Source organism: Macrotis lagotis, chromosome 5 (genome assembly GCF_037893015.1).
Source record: "Macrotis lagotis isolate mMagLag1 chromosome 5, bilby.v1.9.chrom.fasta, whole genome shotgun sequence".
Lineage (NCBI taxonomy): Eukaryota > Metazoa > Chordata > Mammalia > Peramelemorphia > Peramelidae > Macrotis > Macrotis lagotis.
This window is the reverse complement of record NC_133662.1, coordinates 261,341,395-261,365,248: the sequence shown is the minus strand read 5'-3', so window position 1 is coordinate 261,365,248 and position 23,854 is coordinate 261,341,395. Positions and strand designations below refer to the sequence as shown.

Genomic DNA, 23,854 nt, shown 5'->3' with positions numbered 1-23,854 from the left:
TCTTCAATCCTGTCAGTTGTGAAGGATTGTGGAAGTTTAGGGTGAAATTTGGTTGCCCAAAGAAGTTCAGTAGAATTGTACCTCAATTTCATGACGACTTACTTACATGGGTTGTGGATAAGGGGTGATGCTCTCATTCCTTTCCAGGCACCAATGGAGTGAAGCAGGGCTGTGTGCTCCTATTCTTTTTTTTAACATGATGTTTCCTATGATGTGGTCAGATGCTGTCAATGATGATGAAAACAACATCAGCTACCATACTAATGGTAAGCTATTTAACTGGAGAAGGCTACAAAGCAAGACTACGTAGAGGGAGAGGTGGTACGTGATCTTCTGTTCTCAGATGATGGAGTGCTCAATGCAGCCTCTGAGACGGAAATGTAGCAAAATAGGGATCCGCTCTTTGCTACTTGTGTTAATTTGGACCTGACAAACCAAGAAAACAGAGGTTCTCTACCAGCCAGCAAAGACACCATCCATATGTAGATCCATTGATTACAGCAAATGGAGAACTTCCAGATGCTCTGGATAAATTCATTTACCTTGGCATTGTACTTTCCAGGGATGGCCACAGATGATGAGGTTGACATGTACATTGCCAAAGTAGCTGAGAGACTCTGAAGGAAAGTGTAGGAGAGAAGAGGGTCTGGTCACTTATGCTTCTGGGGGATCTTCAGAATCTTTCTAAGATGATTTAAGTGGAAGTGATTCCGTTTCCTGGTATGGCATTGGCAGACTGACTACCAAGCTGAAGATCTACTGAGTCATTGTACTGACCTCATTGAGGTAAGCCTGTACCACCTGGAGAGTGCACCAATGTCAACTGAATCATTTCCACTTAAATTGTCTTAGAAAGATTCTGAAGATCCCCCAGCAGTATAAGTGACCAGACGCTGAGGTCCATTCTTGAACGGAACTGCCAAGCATTCAAATGCTACAACCAAAGAGCATAACTCTGATGGGCTGATCACTTTGTTCAAATGTTGAAAGTACATTTTCCTCAAAGACTATTTCATGAACAATTCACACTAGGCAAGTGCTCACTTGGAGGTCAGAAGAAGCGATACAAAGACATTCTTAAGGTCTCTCTGAAGAGCGTTGGTATTGATTATAGGACATGGGAGACACAATGGCACAGGACCACTCAGCTGTTGTGTACACTTATCAAAAAAGAGCTGTCCTCAATGAGCAAGGCTGAATTGAGTTTACTCTAAGAAAATGTAAGATGCACAAATGAAGAGCCATCTCCACTCCAAATGTTCATATGAACTATTTTTGTTTGACCAGAAGCAGAACCTTTTGAGTTTGTATTAGTCTGATCAGTCACAGTTGGACACCTATGACCCCAATATAGTGATGTCATTTTGGTCTCCTTCAGAATATGAAGGATGAGCTGCCTTTTTTGCTGCTCTTCTTTGTCCATAAGAACATTGTCTCCCATCTCTGTGCCTATTCCTGGGCTACTCCCCCAGGCCTGAACTTCTGGTAATCCCAGGTTTTCTCAAATGTAGATCTGTTCCTGTCACTCCCCTACACAATTCACTTCCAGGATTCCATATTTCTTTTTTGAATAAAATAGAAATTTTTTAGGTTTTTTTTTTGCAAGGCAATGGGGTTAAGTGACTTGCCCAAGGCCACACAGCTAGGTAATTATTAAGTATCTAAATTCAGATTTGAACTCAGGTCCTCCTGACTCCAGGACCAGTGCTCTATGCACTGTCCCATAAAATAGAAATTTTATTAAATATAAATAAAAATACACCAGTCCTGGAGTCAGGAGGATCTGAGTTCAAATTGGATCTCAGACACTAAATTACACCTTAGCTGTATGACCTTGGGCAAGTCACTTAACCCCATTGTCTTGCAAAATCTTAAAAAAATAAAGATGCATTTAAATATTATATAAAAATATATCATATGCTAATATAGAATATATTTCAATATGCTTTATATGAGAAGTATGTTTTTTAAATATAAAATGTAAATTCTTCTTTGAGTTTTCAGGTCTTTCACACTCCGGACCAACCACCTATCTTTCCAGCTTCACTGGACATTACTCTCTTCTCCACAAATATTTCCTGATCTCCATCTGCTGGTTCTCTCCTTCCTTCCCAAATGATCTTGTATTGTGCTACTTTGTATGTATTTATATTTGCTCGCTGGATATACATCGACCCCCTTGTTGTCTTCCCATTCAGAGATGAGCTCCCTGTGAGATGGGGATGTTTCATTATGTTAGTCTTCCCGGTTCTTAGCACTCACAAGTAGCCAGCACAGAAGGCTTGCACACTGATGGATTAAAAACAGCTCAGCAGCCGCCTTCTACATCAAATGGGCCAAACACCCCCAATGCTCCTGAGTCACATTCAAAAGTTATTGGGGAATATTTAAGAAAATAAATCAAAATAAATAAAACATGGATAACATTTCATTTGAAAACTAAGTCAATATACAGTCCGTGGAACCTGACAGTTTAGTTGCCCCAATTTTATTTTGATATCACCCACCATCATATTGTTTAATATCTATGTTATATATGATTACAAATGAACCTATTAGACTCATATCAGTTGTCTCTGCCTCTAAAATATAAGTTTCTGTGGAGCAAGAACCATCTCCTTTTTCCACCACATAGTAGGTGCTTAATAATTGTTTGTTGCTTTGCAACTTCCCAAGGTCTCATAGGTAGCAAGTATATTAAAGGAGATTTCAACCCAGATTTTTTTGATTCCAAGTCAACTCATGAAGAGATGACAGAATCCCTGCCCTCTGGAAAATTACAATCTAACTGGAAGGGGCATGGGTATGTGTGTGCTGGGTTTCCAAACCAAGTCCACTACAATATTATTCAAAGAATCAGAGACAAGGACTGAACTTATCTAGTCTTACTCCCTCATTTTACATATGAAAAAGATCGAAGAATCCTGCCTCAGTTGTTTCAAATATGTGGACACAGAAAAAGTAATTTGATCTTTTTGGACCTCAGTTTCCCCATCTAAAAATTGAGAAAGTTGGAATTGATGTATTGAAGGTTCTTCCTGGGGCTGCTAAATGGCACCAGAATGCATAGAGTGCTGGGCCTGGAATCAGGAAGATTTGTCTTCATGAGTTCAAATCTGGCTTCAGACACTTACTCACTGTGACCCTGGACAAGTCATTTAACCCTGTTTACTTTAGTTTCCTCATCTGTAAAATGAGCCAGAGAATGAAAATGACAAACCACTCCAATATCTCTGCCAAGAAAAGTCCAAATCAGGTCACGGAGAGACAGACACAAATGAAAAATGACAGCTTAAAATTTCCCTTCCAGGTCTGAATCTATGCTCTGAATCTTTTAGCTTTCCCAGAATCACACAGCTAGTAATGTCAGGGCAAATGCAAAATTGGAATACAGATCTGCCTGTACTCTCTTTGATATATGTGCGTATATATAAATAATATATGTATACATCATGAGGCCTCCCCTCTTCGCAGACTGAGATCTTTTAAAGATCTAGTCCCCTGTCTTCAGATAGGAAAAGTGCTAGGATGCTCTTTTTCTTACAGGTGAAACCATTGAGGCTCAAAGAGGTGGTTGTGGGTTAAATCCCCAGTCATCACATCTGTGAACCAACACCGGTGGGCCAGCCGCCACCATCTTGCAACAGGACTCCAGAATGCATCAGCCTAAGGAAGAAATAAGCAGACTGAGCAGCATGAGTTATGGCCCCCAACGTGCTGTCCTGAGCCAACCTTGGATGGGAGCCAGCTGGATTCCAAGCCACCATTACCTAGGGCTTGGACGCCAGCCACCTTTGTCCAAAAGCTGTACTAACAGGAAGAGGAGCCTTGGGAAATCCCGAGCAACTACTCAGGCTGCATCTGGTAGAGAACATAGCTCATGGACCCCACTCCTGATCAGGAGCACAAGCTCCCAAGGCAAGCTGGGTAGGGGCCCAATAGAAGCATGGACAACGTCCAGTTGCCAGTGACTGCCTAGAATATCTACCCTTTAAAGTAAATCCCTCCTCCCCCATTTTAAACTGCTCAATCTCAAACTCAGCCATCAGAGAGGTTATGGGACATGACCAGGGTCACACAGCTAGTAAGTGGTGGAACCAGAAGCCTCACCTTCTACTCATAACTCAGAAGACCAGGGTTTGAATCCTGCATCTGACAATTCCTAGTTGTGAACACTGGGAGACTCACTTACTCTCTCTAGACCTCAGTTTCTTCATCTGTAAAATGAGAGAGTTGGAATTGAGTCCCTTCCAACTTCATTCTAGGCTCTAACTTTTTAAAATAATAATATTATCTTGGGAGCAGGGTGGATGGGGGTCAGAACTGGGATTTCTCACGAGAAAAGTCTCTCTACCCATAGAGATCACAGCTCATGAAAAGCAACTTGGGGTGGGGGTGCTGAGAAATTCCAAGGTCAGTATTATCATAGCTAGAACTGGAACTTGGGTCTCCCTGACTGCAGCCAGCTTCCATCTACTACCACCTCACCAGATTACAAAGAGTGGCATTTATAAAGCACATTAAGTCCCAGTGTTTATAACATCCCCATGAAGGAGATGCTACAGGCATTTGATGCCCATTTTTCAGTGGAGAAAACCGAGGTTCCAAGAGTTGAACTAGTTAGCCTAGAAATACCCAAATGGTGTGGAAGGAGGATTGGGACTCAGATACACATCTGGCACTCTCCCTGATAAGCCACATTTAAATGAGACTCTTCAGAGGACATATATCTTTGAGCCGTCATCCTTAGATGTATGGTATTTGACCTACACAGCTGGGATTGGGAGAGGGGACTATAACTGTACCTATATAATATCACCCTCGATGTGATTCATAGAATCACATAGTCCAGGGGCAACTAGGTACCATAGTAAATAGAGCACCAAACCTGGAGTCAGGAGGACCTGAGTTCCAACCTGGACTCAGACACTTCCTAACTGTATGACCCTGGACTTAACCTTGGTTCATTTTGTAGACAAGAAAACCATGATTCTGTCCATACCTTGTGTGTACATCATTGTTTATGTGTTGCTTCCCCATTAGACTGGGAACTCGTAGAGGGATGGAACTATCTTTGTCTTTCTTTCTTTCTTTTTTTTTTTGCAAGACAATGGGGTTAAGTGACTTGCCCAAGGTCACCCAGCTAGGTAATTATTAAGTGTCTGAGGCTGAATTTGAACTCAGGTCCTCCTGACTCCAGGGCTGGTGCTCTACCCACTGAGCCACCAAGTTGCCCCAATCTTCGCCTTTCTATGTAACCTCAGGTTTGGCACAGTGGCACCTATGTTTCCTGACTTATTTGCTCCTCCAGGGAGTAATTAGACAAACCCAGACTGATCTTAAGTCCTTTTATTCCAAAACCAATCATCTCCCCACACCCAACACTTTGATGCCTCAGACTTGCACTCTGTAGCAAGAAAACAGAAGCTTAGTAAGGGTGAGCATGAGGGTGTTGGTGGAGGCCACTTGAGGGAAGGGACCTTCCTGGGAAGGCAAGAAGAGTGGAGGTTGGAGGAAGAAAGTTTGGGAGAGAAAAGCTGAAGGAAGAGTCTTCCAACTCCGAGAAGGCTGAGAGTGAGCAGTCATTGCCACTCACCCTACAACTGCTCCCTCCTCTATGTGGTAGAATGTAAGCTTCTTGAGGTCAAGGGACCATCTCCTTTTTGTAGATATTCCAGAATACTTGGCACATGGTTAGATCTTAGATCTCATTCATTCATTCATTCAGGATTGAACCAGTGCCATGCAGGTCCCTGGCATCAACTGCCCCAAACCAACTAGTGACCTTGTCCCCATTGTATTGTGAAAGACAGTGAAATGGGGAAGTTGTATTGCCCCCTGCCAGACTGGAGGGGGAGGGAGGCAAGAGAGGGGAGATCTGAAGGGTGGTGGGGCAGGCAGAAAGAAAAAAAGGGGAAATAGAAGAACAGGAGAGCGTTCCCATTCCTGAGTCTGTTTTCTCATCTGTAAAATGAAATGTTGTACTGGCTGTTCTCCTGGGTCTCCGCTGATTCTAAGCCACATGACCCAAGTGGCTTCCACTGGGGCTCACCTTGAAAGGTTGTCCACATTCTAATCTGCAACTCCTTGAACCTTATTCCTGGGATCTGGGGCTCAGGGATCTTGAACTAGAAGAGACCTCAGATACCTCATTTTACAGATGAGGAAACTGAGTCCTAAGGAAGTCCCATGGATTGAATTTATACCCAGATCCCCTGACTTCCAAGTCAAATCTCTTTCCACTGTGCCACCCAAGACCTGAGCAGCCCTAGAGTGATGGTGGCATCTATTCACCTAGTCCATCGCCAACCCTGGCATCCCCAATCTTCTCCTCCCCTACCCCTACACACACACACACACACACACACACACGTGATGGAAGCTGACAGTCACATAGCTTTATTGAGCAGATTTAGCAGCAAGAATAGGACAATGATTTGTGTATGTACAAGCTCAACTCTGCTGGTATCCCAGATCCCCTCCCCACCCTCTCTGCCCACCCCAGTACCAGGCCCTGGGGTCCTCCATCTTCATGGTCCATGCCAAGACTCCCAAGAAATGGATTCTCCCAGTCCCTTTTTGCTTTGGGGAGGACAGGGAGAGACTCACACCTAATTCTCCCCCCCCCCAACCCAGTTTGAACATCTCATGTCAGAACCATGCTTGGTCCTGACCCTAGACCCCACCCCCACCCCAGGAGTCCTACAGGCCAGCAAGCAGAATGCTATGGAATCTACCTCATGCTCCCCAAACTTCCTTCTCCTGAGTGAGAGGAGGGGCCTCTCTCCTGGACCCTGATCCCAGCTCCCAGAGGCTCCCAAGAACCTCAGTCCTTCCTTGGCCCTCGGGGATGGAACAGTGGGTCCATCAGGAGAGGGTCAGTGAACTTGCTAAGGTCAGGGGAAACAGGTGGCAGGCAGGGAAGGGGTTTGGGCACCCAGGCCTCACCACACAGAGCACTTGTGAACTGGGTTCATGGGAGAGTTCTTGGGACAGTGGAAGGCCCGGCCAAACTCCTCAAATTGGGACACACTGCCCAGCACCCTGCAGATAGAATTAAACCAAAAGATTCAGTCAGAGAACCTGGGTTCAAACACTGGTCCACCTAGAAGGAATTCTGTATGGCCAGGCCCAAGACTCTCCCAGGGGATAGCTCCCCTGCCCAGTTAGCTTCAGTTGCCTGATCTGTAAAATGGGAGTGATAATAATGTCCACGAGGATGAGTGCAAACATGACCTCATACGCTAATAAATGTAAACCACTTTGCAAACCTCTAAATGGTATAGAAAGGTAGCTATTGCGATTAGAGTGGAGCCGGGCCTGGGTCTGTGATCTCAGAAGCATCAGGGAGCTCCACTCTCTCGACCAGGCAGGCTAGCGCCTTCTCTTAGGATGCTGAGAAACTAAGTGATTTTCCCAGAATCCTGTGTGGACCAGAGACCTGGTTTGAACTCGGACTCTTCAGCCCCTCCACCCCAAGGCTTCTGGGGCCTAGAACAGTAGTTCACAAATAGACATTGCTCCGAGGTCTTCTTTCCTCTGAGTGAAGTAGAAACCCTGTTACCAGCCTTATACAGAGGAGGAAGGGAAGATTCAGAAAGGTCAAGTGGTCTTGCCCATGGTCCTCAACTAATAAGCATCAGCCCTGGGATATGAGCCCAGAAGAGCAGATTCCAAATAGACTCTTCTCTCCCCTCTGGCTCCTCTGTCTTCTCCCCCTCTCAGAACTCTCCTTTTTGCCCTCCCAAGAGTAACAGAGACTGGGGCTGGACCAGCAGGTCAGTACCTGTAGTGCTCCGGGGCGTGCTTGTCCGTCAGCACCTGAAGGTAGATGGACTGGGACCGCCTCTTGATGCACCAGTTCTAGGCCAAAAAGGAGGTGAAAGGAACCTCAGGGACCATTTAGTGCAATCCTCCCATTTTATACATGAGGGAAACTGGAGTTCAGAGAGTCAAATGATTTGCCCAAGGTCACACAGCAAGTATCAGAGACAGGATTTGAACCTACATTTTCCTGACTTCACATTTAATCACAGTAGTGAAATTACTAGCTGTGGGACAGAAAGGAAACTGAGGCAATGAAATGAGAAGGATTTATCCCCACTTCCTTGAAAATCCCAATTTCTGTTCATTAGGGGCCTAAATTGAACACTTAACAGACAGCTAGGTGGCAATGCGGATAGAGTGCTGGCCTGGATTCAGAAAGACCTGAGTTCAAATGCTACCTCAGACATACTAATTGTGCGACCTTGGACAAGTCACTTAACTTCTATCTACCTCAGTTTTCTCATCTGTAAGATGGGAATAATAACAGATACCCCATCTCTCAGGGGTATTGTGAGAATTCACTGAGATAATAGCACAATGTCTGGCAAGTATTTATGATTATTATAATTATAATATTTTGTAATTATATTTATTTAATCAATGTTATACACAACATATTAATAACAAATAATATATAACAATTATAATTATAATAATTACTTATTAATAAATATTCATCCCCTTCCCTCCTTCCTACATAGAATCTCCAGGTGAGGCTGCACTGTGGGCAACAAATGTAGGCAGGAGCCCTAACCCAGCCAGCCCCTGGTTGGTACCTGGGCAAAGGCAATAAAGAAGAGCTGGTCATGGGTGTACTTGAGACGGTAGAGAGGATGCTCGGGGCCATGTTCTCGAACCCACTTCTGATAAGCCTGGAGGAGGGGGAACAGAATTCTTATGGGCTTGGGCCTTGGGCCCAGGACAGGACCCTTCTGCTTGTGCTTCCCCGCCTGCTTGTCCCAGTTTCTTGAATTGGGGCCTAGTGAGGGTGGAGCAGCCCAGGACCAGGGAATAACAAAGGTCGCATTAGTTCCAAACCCTCAGTACCCTCCTTCCCATCAGGGCCCACCATGAATGACAGAGTGGGGGAGGAAGGCTTACATAATAGGCGAGTTTGAGGCCCCCCATGTCAGCGATGTTCTCTCCTAGGGTGTGCTTCCCACTGACCTGTGGAATAGTTGTTCTGATGAGCATTCTTTCCTTTCTCATCCTTTCTCATGAGGAGGTCAGAGCCCTCTGCCAGACCCAATTACTAGGTCCTGGGGCCTCAGACCTAGGGCTAGGAGGCTGGAATCTTCTGTCTCTAGGGACCACTGGACCAATCACCTCATCTTAAAGAAGGGGAAACTAGAATCCCCAAAGAAGTCACATTTATAGGAAGGGACAGGGTAGGACTTGGGGTCCTTTTCCCATCCCACACTGCTTCCTAAGGCTCTGTTCTTCATGCTCCCATAAGGAGGGGACGGTCTTATCTTTAGGAGTTCTGTACTCTCTTCTTCTGAGGACTTTGGCAGGGATGGAGGACAGCACTGTCCTGTTTCAGAACAGGAGGCATCTTACCCGCTGGTTGTACACAGTGAAGTTGTCATAGAGGCTGACTATGCATTCTGCCTTTCGGAGGAACTGGCTATAGGAGGCCTCTGTCCACCAGTGCATCAGGTTCCCCGAACGGTCATATTGGCCACCTGTGGGGGGACCACAGTCCCTAAGTCCCTGGGATTCGTGTTTCCTGTCCTGTCTTCAACCCAGGCCTCTGCCCTGAGCTTTCAGTCAAGCTATTCAATCACAGGAGGGACTTGGGGACTGATGTTGGTTACACCCATACACACACTCAGGTCAGTGGGAACCAGTCAAGAAACCCTGGGACTCCCCCGGGGTGGAAGAGGGAGGTGGTAGAGAAAATACAGTCATGTATCCAAGCCCAAGACCCTTGGGAGGGTAGCCAAAAGAAACTGTGGGAACCCAGGGCTTTATTTACCCCAGTCATCGTAGCCATGGGTCAGCTCGTGCCCAATGATAGTGCCGATACCCCCATAGTTCAGAGATCTGTGGGCACCAGATAGCACCAGGTCAGGAGTTGGGATGACTCCCCTGCCCTCTTCCAAAAAGATCCCACCCAAAAATTGAAGAAAGACATCCAGGCGCCCTTTCCATGACTGAACCCATTGGATGGTGGATGAAACCATTTACTTGGAATCAAGAAAAGTGGATTTAAATCCCAACTCAGCTGTGTGTCCCTGGAGAAGGCACTTAAACTTCTCTAAGTCTCAGTTTGGGATAATGGAGATAATAATAGAAGCTCCCAGGGTTATTATGAGGTCCAAGTGAATCACTGTGTTCAAACAATTGGACTATAGAAACAAGACGCATTGTGATTCTCATTCAGGCAGTCTCCTCTAGAACAATGGTCTCCAAAGTGGAGGGGAGGTATGGTTTGACCCCAAGGGCCATGTGATATACCAATAAGAGGATGAGAAGATGGGTTGCCCCTTACCCTTCCTCCTCCCATAGCTAATCATAGTGTTGTCTCCAACACGATTTCAACATTCTTTCTCTTGACCTACTCCCACAGTCGGATTCTGAGACTATTATAATTTAACCTGACCCAGGAAACTGGGCAGGCAATGGCCATGAGTAAGCGCCCCTCACTTTTCGGCATTCAGACCTCTGAACTCTCCTATATCCTGTTTGGCTCCACATCTTTTTAAGCTCTGACTTAATCTTTTCTTTCTCTTTCACTCTACTCAACTAAAACTGTCTTCTATAAAGTTACCGATGACCTCTTCATGATCAAATTGGACCTCCTCCTTCCTGACCTCTCTGAGACATTGGACTTCACTCATCTTTCCAGAAATGATTTCTAGGCTTTCTTGATACTACTCTCTCTTGGTTTTCCTCTTAAGAATTTGACTTCTTGGGGGCAGCTAGGTGGCGTAGTGGATACAGTACCGGCCTGGAGTCAGGAGGACCTGAGTTCAAATGTGACCTCAGATACTTAATGATTGCCTAGCTGTGTGGCCTTGGACAAGTCACTTAACCCCATTGCCTAGCCAAAAAAAAAAAAAAAAAAGGATTTGACGTCTCCTTCTTGGTCTCCTTTGCTTAATCATCTGCTGTATTTACCCCCTCCTCCCAAACTGTTCCCCACGACGCTGCTTAGGTCCTCTTCTCTCCTTGTCACTTTCTCACTTGGAAATCTCATTAGATCCTACATCTTAATTGGCAATAACAGGTGATTCTGAGATTTCTGCATCCAGATCCAATCTGTCTCCTGAGCTCCAGTCCCATATCACCAACTATTAATCATCTTTAAGTAAATATCCCATTGGCACTCAAACTCATCATGTCCAAAAGAGAGTCGTTATCTTTTCCTCCAAATCCATCCCTTTTCCACACTTGCCTAGTTCTGCTGAGGGCACTATCATCTTTCACGACCACCCTTAATCAAATAAGATGAATGAGACAATATTTGTAAGGAGCTTAATGCAGGTCCTAGAGCATAGGAGACGCTTCATAAAAGCCTGGTCCCTTCCTTTTGCCTTTGTATCCTTTGTATTACACTGGACCTCTTATTTTCCCTCACCCCATACACATAAACAGTTGTCAAATCTTGTTGTTTCTATCTCCACAACCTCTCTGTGATCTGATTGTTTCTCCTCACTGACACAGCCATTACTCTCCATCAAGTCCTCCTTGCCACTACCCTGCCTAACTCCAGTAGCCTTCTCCTGGGTCTCCCTGACTCTGGAATCTCCCCCACTCAGATGCCAAAGTGATTTTCCTAAAGTTCACATCTAAACGTGTCCCTCTCCCCCCACTCATTCAGTGTTGCTGCTTTAATTTTATTTCATTATTTCAACTACTAGTACCTTTTTTTTGCAAAATGAACAATTATTAGTGCAGCAGCTTGTGTATATATATATGATTTGTATTTTAGTATATATAGATTGGGGAAGTGTCACAAAAATTTTACCGATAGGAGGATGTGATCATGTTGTTGGTGTCCTTCTCTTTTTAAGAAGACTATGCATGAGATTGTACAAGTTTGGAGATCATTGCTGTAGAGCCCTAATCTCAAGGTCAATAAACCTGGGTTCTAATTCTGGTTCCATGGGTGACCAGTTGTGATGCAGATTTAGACTTTGTTCCCTCAAGGGGAAATGAGAGCTAGAGGGGTGCCTTGCAAAGAGAAGCTATGGTCAAACTCTGGCTCTGTCACCTTGGGCAAATCACAACCTCTCTGGACCTCAGTTTCCTCATCTGTTGCTCAGTTGGTTCTCATCCTTCATTATTGAAGAAGACTAAATTAACATCTACAATACTGAAAAACTCCTCCAGGCAACCCAATCTTGACATAATTTGAATGTAAAATGAAGGTGATGGATTAGATGGTCTCTAAGGGGAGCTCCAGAGCTTCCACCTGCTGAAACTCATCTCTTGCCTATACCCAGTGATTCTAAGACCCAAGGCAGTCTGGAGGCTACTCTTGCAAAAATTCTCCATGGGCAAGGTTGCAAGAAGGGATGGAGGAAGGGTGGAGTTTCCAGGAGAAGTCTCAGGGGTACTTACTGTGGGAAGTCCGGGTCATAGAGGGTAGGTTGAAGGATGCCAGCCGGGAACACTACACAGAAAGGTATTTGGATCAGAATGGGTAGGAACCCTTCATCAGCTGCCACATCCAGAAAGAATGAGGGCACTGGATCTCCCCAAAGCCCAGTTGCTATGCCACTACCTGTGGCACATCAAGTGAGTGAGTGATAGTTCCTGCCCCTGCCCCCTGCCCCTCCTACTCTCCCAAGGTGGCTTCAGGGGACTCCTCAGGACCAGGACTATCCCCACTCTCTGAGACCTAGCTCTTCTGCATTTCCAGAACTGTCCCCATAGTGATGGTGACTCTTTCACTTGGGAAAAGAAGGGGTTCTAAAGTTCAGGGAGACAGTGAACCCCCCAAAGACCCTCTGATCTCTTGCTTACCCATTTGGTTCTTGTTGGGAAGGTAATATGCATTCAGAGCTTGTGGGGGGAGCAGCCACCTACAAAAAGAATGTCCTTCATAGTCATCCAGTTACAGATGGCAGTCTGAAGTCCCACATTCTGACACCTGCCAGCTTTGCTGCCTCCCTCATGTTCTGCTTCCCTCGTATACCCTCCCCCTCCACACTTCCATTACAAGTGAGGGTCTGTCCTATGCAGCATCATATAATTGAACCCCGGAGTGACTTTGGGAAAGTCACTTAACTTTCCTGGACCTCAGTTACCTCAAATGGAGAATGGGGTAGGTGATTTTTGAAGGAGACTTTGAGATCCCATCCACCCCCACTGTCCTGGAAGTTACTCCAGAGACACCTCACTGATTTTCCTTGAGAATTCCCCACCCCTACCCCTAGATACTTTGGTGTCGCTCATGTCCCTCTGCCTTGCTTTCACAGATCTCATTTCTCTTTTGAGGTTCTTGGTCTAGGCGTCTAGTGGACACCCACAGTGTCCTTGCATTTGCCCACCATCAGATGCATTAAAAGCTAGCAAATGTTCCTTTGAAAAAGATGTGAGGGTTTTAGTGGACCTCAAGCTAGAGACCAGCCAATGGTATTGCCGTGGTAGCCACAAAGTCCATACTATGGTAAGCTTCATTAAGATCAGTAGGGTTCCCAGGAGTAGGGAAGTGATTGCCTTCAGACAATACCTCGAGGGATAGTGATTGGTTCTGGATATCACATTTTAGGAAGGATAATTGAGAATTGAGAAGGAAAGGCAAATAGGAGAATGAGGGAAAGTCCTTCCTAGAAAGATGGATTTGAAGGACTGGGATGTTTACTTTCAGGGGAGAAGAATCAGAAGTGACATGATATCAGTCTTCAAATCTGTGAGGGGCTGTTCCATGCCCTAGAGGGCAGGCCCAGGAGCACAGAGTGGAACAGACAGAAAATTGACTTGTTCTGCATGGTCCAATAGGGCAGACCCAGGGTTGTGGGTGAAAGTTAAAGAGACATTAATTGTGGAAACTCTTCCCCTCCTAAAATAAGGGACTGTGAGGGGACAATGGTTCTATTTCCCTGGAGCTCCCTCAGTGGAAGTTGGATGACACAGGCCCTCATCATCAGGGGTTTGGAACAAGGACAACTGTTGAGTTACAAGTGATGTAGAAGGGGCCTGGGTGGGGCAGCTAGGTGGTGCTGTGGATAAGAGCCCCAGCCCTGGAGTCAGGAGGACCTGAGTTCCAATCTGACCTCAAAACACTTAATTAGTGCCTAGCTGTGTGGCCTTGGGCAAGTCATTCTTAATCCCATTGCCATAAATTAAAAAAAAATTTAAAAAGAGGAGGCTCCCCTGCCATCCTAGTTTGGAAGCCCCCAGCTACCGCTTTCCCTGAGGGCCCCAGCCTGCTGAACCCAGCTCATTGCCGGGGGTACCCACGCGGACTTATCCACCTCCTGCCGAATCTTCTTCACAGATAACTGAATGCTGAACCGGATGCTGTTCAAGATGTTCTTAAAGTAAGTCTTCTCGTGGACTTCAAACTGCAGGAGGGAGGGGGGAGGAAGGAGATAAGGCAGAGGGGGAGGAGGAGGAGGAGGAGGAGGAGGAGGAGGAGGAGGAAGGCAAAGGAGACAAGCAGGAGAGGGAGAGGAAGAGGAAAGGAAGAAAGAAGAGCAAAGAGGATAAAAGAGGAAGAGGAGGAGGAGAAAGAAGAGAAGGGGAGAGGAGGAGGAGGTAGAGGAAGGACTCTTCCCGGGTCTCCCACAACACAGGGAGCCGGGGGGCCATGCCAGTTGGTGGGGGACTGAGGGGCCGGTACCTCATATTCCTTGTCAATTGCTTCAGGCTTGAGTAGGAAGTCGGGGTAGCCGACCATCACCATCATGTACTGTAGCTGGGGACGAAAGAGGGCTTCTGGGATCATGAGGAAGTTTCTCGAGCTGTGAGCATGTGATGCTGAGAGGGTTGTGGCAGGGATGATAAAAGGACTGGAGATAAAGGGGCAGTGGCTGCCCCAGCTGAGGAGTCTCGATCCAGTGCCACAGAGTTAGCAGGAGAGGTGAGACATCCCACTCTCTGCCTGGAAGGGGGCTCTAGGGTGAGAAGGTAAGGGGGAAGGGGCTCCCTCCCCTCGCCACCAGCCCCCTTTGGCAGAGTACCTTGGCTCTGGCGGCTGCCTTGGTTTCTTTATCCATCCAGTCTAGTTCATCCAGACGCTGACCCAGAATGTGCTTGATGTCCTCCACCAGCTGCTGCACCTACCAGAGTTGGGGTGGGTATCAGGAACCAAAGGGGCTTCCTGTCATCAGGGTAGAATGAGGGTCTCCAACCAATTCCTTCTGACTGTGCAGCACACAATCCCAATGAACCCTATCCCTGTGGTCCCTAACAGGCCCCTGCCTTTCACACCCATCAGCTTGCATTGAACCCTTTGGAGCTTCAGGTTCCTCAACTATAAAACAGAAGTCCGATTTCAAGGCCCTCCAAGACCATAAATCAAGAGCTGGAAGGAGCCTTAGAGGTTATTTATATCTAAGTACTCCATTTCCCAGATGAGGTAGCTAAATCCCACAGAGGTGAAATGACCTGCCCAGAGACATCTGACTAGTAGGCTTCTGAGATTGGCCCTCGGATCCCTTGACCCTGCAGCATCAACCTTGACTTGCCTGAAGGTCAGAGAAGCTCTAGCTAGTGGTGAGTGCTTTCAATTTTAGTTTCACCTCAATTCAATCAGTATTTATTAAGGGAGGTAGGTGCTGAGGATACAAAGGGCAAGGGGGTCCTTTTCCTCAAGAAGCTTACCATCTACTCAACTGGGTCCTCACAAGAGTGTGGGGTAGACAGGTAGGGCAGGTGCTGCCCCACGATAGACAAACTGAGTCCCCAAGGGGCTAAATGACTTGACTCTTCCTATTTTGCAAAGTAGGAAGGCTTGCACACTAACTCTCCAACAGCTGGCACCCCAGAAATGAAGAGAGGGGCAGAATTCAAACCCTGAGCCCCGGAGATTTCTTCATTTCCTCCCCACCCCCATTCCCCCACTGGCAGGTCTTACCTTGGCTTTGCTTGCAGCAGAAAAATGCTCATGAACGAAGAGGGCCCCCAGGGCCATGCCAAAGTGGCGGTTGGCCTGCCCCAGGCAGACCCTGACTAGCTCTTGGGGTTTGTCACTGCCCTCCATCTCCCGGGACAGGTCATGGAGTGCCGACCGGAAGGGTTGAGACAGATGCTCACTCAGCACCACCACCACCCGCCATACCAGATAGTTGTGAAGGATCCTGGGAGTGGAGAGAAGAGGGCTCTGAGGAAGCTGGGCTCTCTGAGCCCTTGGCACCTGGGCAGGAAATGGAGCAGAGCCCCCAGCCTCATCTCCCCACAGCAAAGTGGAGATTGGCAAGAACCCCCTAAACACATCTCCTTGAATCCTCACAGCCACAGTAAGGTGTTGGGGTCAGACCTTTGATTTCATCAGTTTTCATTGGCTGGGGTAAATCAACTCCTGCCCCTTACACACTGAAACCCTCTGTATAAGCACTGCTTAAGAGGGGAAGGGATTCTCCAGGGTCACTCAGCCAACCTATGTCAGAGGCAAGACTTGAACCCAGCTCTTCCCGATGCCAAAAGCAGCCCTCTATCTATTACACATTGCTGCCTCTCACTAGTAACGATACGAACAATAATAATAAAGGAGGAGGAGGAGGAGGAGGAAGGATGATGGTGGCACTGAGGAGGAGGAGGAGGAGGAGGAGGATGGTGGCACTGAGGAGGAGGAGGAGGAGGAAGGATGATGGTGGCACTGAGGAGGAGGAGGAGGAGGAGGATGATGGTGGCACTGAGGAGGAGAAGGAGGAGGAAGGATGATGGTGGCACTGAGGAGGAGGAGGAGGAGGATGATGGTGGCACTGAGGAGGAGGAGAAGGAGGAAGGATGATGGTGGCACTGAGGAGGAGGAGGAGGAGGAAGGATGATGGTGGCACTGAGGAGGAGGAGGAGGAGGAAGGATGATGGTGGCACTGAGGAGGAGGAGGAGGAGGAAGGATGATGGTGGCACTGAGGAGGAGGAGGAGGAGGAGGAGGATGGTGGCACTGAGGAGGAGGAGGATAACTGCGACTTAGGGAGCAGCGCAAGGTTCCCGTGATGCTACTTTATCCGGTCTGAGTTTCACAGCGGGCAGCAGTCTTCCCTATTTACATTTTTAAAAAGTAAGGCATGGAGAAAGGACAAGGACTTGCCCAGGGTCACACAACTAATAAGGCAAAAATTGAACCCAGTCTGTCCTGGGTGCTGGGGGGACGATGGAGACTGGATGGAATCTCAATTCAGGAGGCCTGTGAGACAGGCAGAGCAGTGGTTAACAGTTGTGCAAATAAGGTCTCAAGAGGTAAAATCACTTGCCCTAGGTTACATGAGTTGCTGGCCAAGCTGGAACTAGAGCCCAGGTCCCCCTGACACCTGTGCTGCCACCAAGGTACTCTCTGAAGTAGGGACAGGGGTGTCCCTGAACAGAGTTGATAGGCAGAGACCGCATGCAAGCTGTAGGAAGCCCTGGCAGGGCCAAAGAGGGCTGGCCATATGGGGAAGTGTGCTCTGAGAACATAGGGATGTGGGGAGTCAGCCTCAGTTCCCTGGAGGTGGAAGGTCACTAAAGGCCACGCAGCTGTCTCAGGGGTGAGCCTCCCTCCCCAGCCAGGTACCTCCGGGGAGTGGAACGGATGAGCTGGGACACCTGCTGCATGTATTCTGTGGCCAGAAGCACCACCTCTTCATCTTCTGAGAAGTCCTCCTGAAAGATCTGGTCCAACAGCCACTTCCATCGGAGCTGGGGGGCACAGAATGGCAAGGGCAACAAGGGATAACCAGAGAGCAAAATTCAGAGCACTTCCTTCCTCAAAGCCCTAAGAAGCAAATTATTTGAGCCCCAACAGTCCCATTTTACAGGCAAGGAAACAGAGACTCAGGAAGAGGAAGTGACTCATCCAGGGTCATCTAAACTCTTGAGTCAGGATTCCAAACCAGTTCTCTTCTGATGCTTTCTGTCCAGTAGAAGTGCTGAATGTGAAGTCAGAAATGACTGCCTTAGAATCTCTCCTCCATCATTCACTACTTGACTGTGAGCAATTTAGCTGACCTCTCCGAGCTTAAATTCAGCCATAAAGGGAGGGGGCTGTACCTGATGATCCCAAAGTGCATATGAGCTCTAAAACTATGCTCTTAAGATGGTGACATTGCTTAACCCCAGATCATCATCACCACTACCACCAGCATCACCACCATTAGCATCATCACCACCACCACCACCACCACCATCACCACCACCAGCATCATCACCACCATCACCACCACCAGCATCATCACCACCAGCATCATCACCACCACCACCACCATCATCACCACCATCACCACCACCAGCATCATCACTACCAGCATCATCACCACCAGCATCAGTATCAGTATCAGTATCAGTATCAGCATCAGCACCTTTCATAGCACCCACTCGATATTAGGCACTGTCCTAAGTAAGCATTCTATGAATTTCTCATTTGATCCTTGAAACAACCTTGGGAGGTTGGTGCTAGGGCAGCTAGGTGGCACAGTGGATGGAGCACCAGCCCTGGAGTCAGGAAGACCCAAGTTCAGATCCAGCCTCAGACACTTAATAATTACCTAGCTGTGTGACCTTGGGCAAGTCACTTAACCCCATTGCCTTAAATAAATGAAAAAATACATTAAAAAAAAGAGAAAACAAATGAGGAAGTTGGGTCAAATATGGTGAAGTGACCTGCTCAGGATCACACAGCTAGTAAGTACCCGAGGCTGGATTTGAACTCAGGTCCTCCTGACTCCAGGTCCAGTGTTCTATCCACTGTGACACCCCCTAGATGACCTCCAAAGTCCCTATCACTTGTGTCTATGATCTGAGCATGACAAGCTGGCTACTCTTCTCATTATTCTATGTAACAGAGATCACAGATGGGAGGGCAGAGCAAAGAATAGAAATAAGGGGCATCATAAGAGTATCGAGTTCCCCAGGAGCCTCCTTGGGGATCATCTAGCCAAAGAACCTCATTTTACAAAGGAGGAAACTGAGGAATTTGATCTGTTTAGGGTTACAGCTTATTAATGACAGAGCCAAGATTCAAACCCAAAGCTCTCACCAACTTTGGCCAGGCTATTTCTCCCCTTTCCAAATTTCTATGAATCCCTCAATTCATAATTCTGAGTTGAATCAACTCCTCCCTGGGACGCTCCTAAAATTCTCTTTGGGTATTTTCCCAGGTGCCAGTCCCTTTTAGCCTTATTAGTGGCCCCCCCCCAGCTCTCTCTGTCTTTCTTCTCTCCTCTCTCTCTCTGACTCTTTCTCTCTTTTTTTCTGCCTCTTTCACTTATTGTCTCTGTCTTTCTATCTCTGTTTTTTTGTCTCACACATGCACACACACATTTTTCTTTACCCCCTGGAAAAGAACAGACTCCCCAAGACCTTTTGATTTGTCCTCTCCCCTCAGGCTTCATCCCTTCCTGCAATGGGTTGGGAGGGGGAGGTTGAGGCTACTCACATGAGGGGTGATCTGTTGAAGCTGTGCTAGGGTCACCTTGTTGTACATGGAGCTGATATCTCGGCGCAGGTCATCATACTCAGACACAGTTATCTATGGGGTAAACAGAGTCATGCCTGGACCTTCACCCCTCCTACTTCATAAGCAGGATCTCGATGCCCCACACTCCACTTGCAAGACCATATAACTTGGGCATCTTATAATGAGAAGATGCCCTTTGTCTTTCCCGGGGGGGGGGGGGCTATGGGTGTGATTATCTGACATGGTTTATGTCAGATAGTTTCCTCCTTTTTTTAAGAAATGCTTTATTACAATGACCAGGGTGCTGGGTTGGGGGTGGGGAGGGGCCATTTTCAGAGATTAAGACAAAAGCTCAGCATTTATAAGTGGATGTGCTGCCCCTCCCATTCCAGCGAAGCTCCAGAGCAGAGTGCAGCTTGATTTCTGTCCTTGTATCTCTACCATGGCCCTGAACCTCTCGGGTAATTAATCAATGTTCCTTGACTGGCGGAATAATAGAAATTTTAAAGAGACCTTGCAGTCCAACCATTATTCCAACAGGTCACTGCTGACTGATCCGCTCTGGAAGGAAGGCCTGGGCTCCATGGCCCTCAGGTACCATTCAGCGGGTGCCAGTGACTGAACAACCCCCTGCTCACCCCGACCCATCTGCGGTCCCTTCATGCTAAAAAGCCACAACGACAAGGACCAGGAAGGAGAGGAGTGCTGGGTACTCCAGGCTGTGAGCTTGGCAGGAAGGGGTGGTTCTGGGCAGTCTCTGGGACACTCACATTGGCCAGTCTCTGCTCCAGCTGCAGAATCTCCAAGGCTTTCTGCTCTACGTCTTCCGCCCCTAGCAGGCTCAGCAGTCGCTCCATGAACACTCGGTAGGCAGCCAAGATCTGAGGGCCCAGCCCACAGAGGCAAGTCAGCTCAGCCTTTGTGGGGGACTGAGCCACCCCCAAGGGGCTAGGACTGCACCATGGCCCACTCAGCACCTCTGGTTCACTGTGCCTGTTGCCCGGCCGGCTCTAGGCGTGCTGCCCTCCCTCCCTCACCTTCTCACTCTCTTCATCCTGGGCCAGGTAGAGGGTTCTCTCAGGTAGTGTCAGCCCATCCTGGTCGATCTGGAGAATCGAGAGGACAGGCTGCATCTCAGGCAGGTTCAGGCTAGCAGACTAGACTCTGCCCTTGGCCCTTCTACACCCTGGGATGGCCTGGCTCTGGAGGCAGAGGCCCTGCGGCCACATCCCAAGTCTGACACTTCCCATCTCAAGCATCACCTAGTCCTTCATCTCCCAGAAGACAAGCTGTGACCTGGAGATGTGACATGACCCACTTCAGGCCACAGCTAAGAAGAGCCAGAATTTGAACTCTGGTTCTTTGTCCTCCACTTCCCACCTGGGTGACCGGGGGGTCACGGACCCTGGTTATTTCATTGGTAAAACGAGGGATTCGAACCCTTTGCTCTCTAAAGTCATTTCCAGCTTCAGATTCTGTTCCCTTTGGCCTCAGTTTCCCAGTCTGTAACCTGGGTAACCCGAGGTGAGGTTTTCTTTGGGGGTTTTGAAGGGGGGAAGAGCAGAGAATCCCAGTTACCCAGCTAGGGGCCCGCCTGTGTCACAGATACAAACACACTGAGCTGCCCACATACTCAACTTGCACTCCTTCCAACATGGGCACCGCGGCTGGGGCCTCCCCAACAGCAGGCATCGCAGACCCCTCCCCGGGCCTCAGTTTCCCCGAATGCAAAATGAGGGAGCTTAAGTAGGCCACCTCCAAACCCTTTGGCAGCTGACACAGCCGGAATCCCGCGGCCGGCGGGGGGTCCGGAGCCCCGCATCTCGGCCCCGCCGCACACACACGGCTAATGACTACGCCACCGCCGCGGCCGCCGCCGCCGCCCTCCTGCCCGCCTGCCCGCGGCCTGGGAAATTGCGGCTCCCCGCTGCTGCTCTAAACACCGCAATTACTCCGGGGGAAATTACCTCCTCACCTCCCGCTTCCTTCCTTCCCCTCCCTCCCCTCCTCCTCCCTGGCGCCGAGAGCCAGGGCTGACTCTGGAGGAGGAGGCCCCTCCCCGGGCCGGCGCGGCTCCCGTGCTCCTCCCTGCCCCTGCAGCCTGCCTCCGAGGCTGTGTGACCCTGAGGAAGTCACTTAATGGCCCTGAGCCTCAGCTTCCCCATCTCTGAAATGCCTTCAGTACCAGTCTCTGGGGTTGGCACGAAACGCTCAGGAGGCGGTGTGAGCGGGGTGGGCGTCCCCGACCCTTCGGGGCCTTCGGGCATCCCCCCCCCCAGGCCACTTCCATTTCTAGAGGAGGTGGAGACACGCCCAGCTCACACACAGGATGCCCAAGCGTGGGTCTTGAATGTCCCAGGCAGAGGAGCTGACCGAGGAGCCCCTGGTCTTTCCGATCTAAGTGGAGGTGACTGGAATCTGGGGGGGGGGCATTAAAGGCTCAGACAACCGTCAGCTAGAACTTTACAGATGAGGAAACTGAGGCCCGGGCAACAGAGATGACTCGTCCAGGGTGACACAGCTCCATAGCATTCCACAGGCTCGTTTCCACGACGGCCTCAAGACAGCCGCCAGCCTAGCCCGGCCGGCCCAGGGCGCGATGCCCGAGGGCGGCCCGCTCCCCCGACCTCCGCGGGCCCGGGCCGCGATACACGAGGGCGGCCCGCTCCCCCGACCTCCGCGGGCCCGGGCCGCGATACCCGAGGGCGGCCCGCTCCCCCGACCTCCGCGGGGCCGCGATGCCCGAGGGCGGCCCGCTCCCCCGACCTCCGCGGGGCCGCGATGCCCGAGGGCGGCCCGCTCCCCCGACCTCCACGGGCCCGGCCGCGATGCCCGAGGGCGGCCCACCGCCGCCACTCACGCGGATGACGTAGCGCGAGGAGTTCTTGTCGTCCAGGCTGACGGTGAGCGAGAAGAGCGCGGCGGCGCTGTAGACGCCCTGCGCCTTGTAGAGCAGCCGGTTGAGGTCCCAGCGCTGGGCGCCGCCGCCGCCGCGCAGGTCCCAGCCGCCGCAGTCCTCGATCACCTCGAGCATGGGCCGCGGCCCCAGCCGCTCGATCTCGGCCACGTCGAGGCAGGAGCGGAAGAAGGCGCGCACCTTGCGCTGGGCCGCGCCGCCCGGCCCGCCGCCGGGCCGCGCCAGCAGGCGCCGCAGCCGCTCCTCGTTCTGCTCGCCGATGGCCGCGATGGTGCCGTAGGTGAGCTTGTCCTCGGGGATGCCGTGGCGCCGCAGCCAGCCGCCGCAGGCGAACGAGTAGAAGTCCTGGCAGGGGTCGATGCTCACGTCCAGGTTGGCGGCCAGGAAGCGCGCCGCGCGGCCGAAGGCCTTGCGCTCGGGGCAGCCCTCGGGGCAGGCGGCGCCCCCCGCCGGGCCCGCCGGCCGCCCCCGGCCCCAGGTACTTGAGGGCCAGCATGGCCCCCAGGATGGCGCAGAGGCCCGCGGCGAACACCAGCCCCGACAGCAGGCACACCTCGCGCCGGTTCCAGCGGCTCAGGCCGGCCCCGGGGGGCGCGCCGGCCCGCGGCAGGGGGAAGCCGTGGGGCAGGGAGCCGCCGCCCGAGCCGCCCGGGCCGCACTTGCTTACGTACTTGACCTCCTGGAACTCATCGTAGTGCGCCGTCAGCGAGTAGGTGGGCTCCATGGCGCCGGCGGGGGCCCCCCGGCCGCCCCTCCGCCCAGGCCGGCGCCGGCTACAGGGGCCGCCGCCGTGTGCCCGACGCCGCGGGGCCCAGCTCCGGCTGCCGCCGCATGGTCCGGGCTGCCGCCTGCGGGGAAGAAGGACGCTCCAGGACCACCGAGGCCAGCCCCCGCTGCCCGCCCCTCCCTCCCCACAGCCCAGAACCTCGAAACGTGCAGGGGCGCCCCTCCCCCGTGCTCCCCTCCGCACCCCCCCATGGGCCTGCTGGCCTTCCGTCGCTCTGTCCGACCTCAGCCGCTGCCTCTCTCCCTCGGGGTGCCAGGGGACGGGAGAGGCGGCGAGGCAAGTTAGGGGCGAGAGAAGGAGGGGTTCAGGTGGAGGCTAGAACGGGATGGAGGGGATGGGAGAGAAGGGGGGAGCGGAGCCCCGGCTCGGAGCCTGGCACCCAGCTCCCCTCGCTAGCGGGGGGGGTGGCGAGAGCCCTCTGCCTCAGTTGTGGGATGATGTCGATGCCCGATCAGGTTGTACCCTGGGCCCGGGCAGGACTGACAAAGGATCGGAGAGGCCGGAGGAAGCAGGGAGAAGAGGAAGGCGCTCCCAGGAGCGGAGGCTCCTCTGGACCCCCAAAGCGCTCTCCTTTGCGCCCCCCTTTCCGCACCCCAGCAGAGCCAGCCCCCCCCCCCCCGAGCCACCGGAAGAGCAAACTTTGTCCCCTCGGAGCTCGGGGCCCCCTCCCTCCACCCGCTTTCCTTCCCCTGCTCTCCGCGGCTCCACAGCCCGGCCCCAGGGCTGCCCGGAGAGCTGTCCGAGGTCCTGGAGCTGGCCGCCGCTCTCCA

The 23,854-nt window shown here is 50.5% G+C and overlaps 1 protein-coding gene across 1 annotated transcript; it reads right to left on the bottom strand.

Moving 5' to 3' along the window:
* Window positions 1-6,708: 6,708 nt before the first annotated feature.
* On the bottom strand, window positions 6,709-23,021 carry ECEL1 (endothelin converting enzyme like 1). Its single transcript, XM_074189659.1, is given in 18 exon segments — window positions 6,709-7,044; window positions 7,787-7,863; window positions 8,604-8,699; window positions 8,929-8,994; window positions 9,388-9,512; window positions 9,806-9,873; window positions 12,397-12,448; window positions 12,802-12,860; window positions 14,242-14,345; window positions 14,624-14,698; window positions 14,964-15,062; window positions 15,860-16,082; window positions 17,500-17,624; window positions 19,360-19,452; window positions 20,151-20,261; window positions 20,418-20,486; window positions 22,241-22,759; window positions 22,761-23,021. Coding segments are annotated over 18 exon segments (2,322 nt in total). The 3' UTR covers window positions 6,709-6,944.
* Window positions 23,022-23,854: the final 833 nt, after the last annotated feature.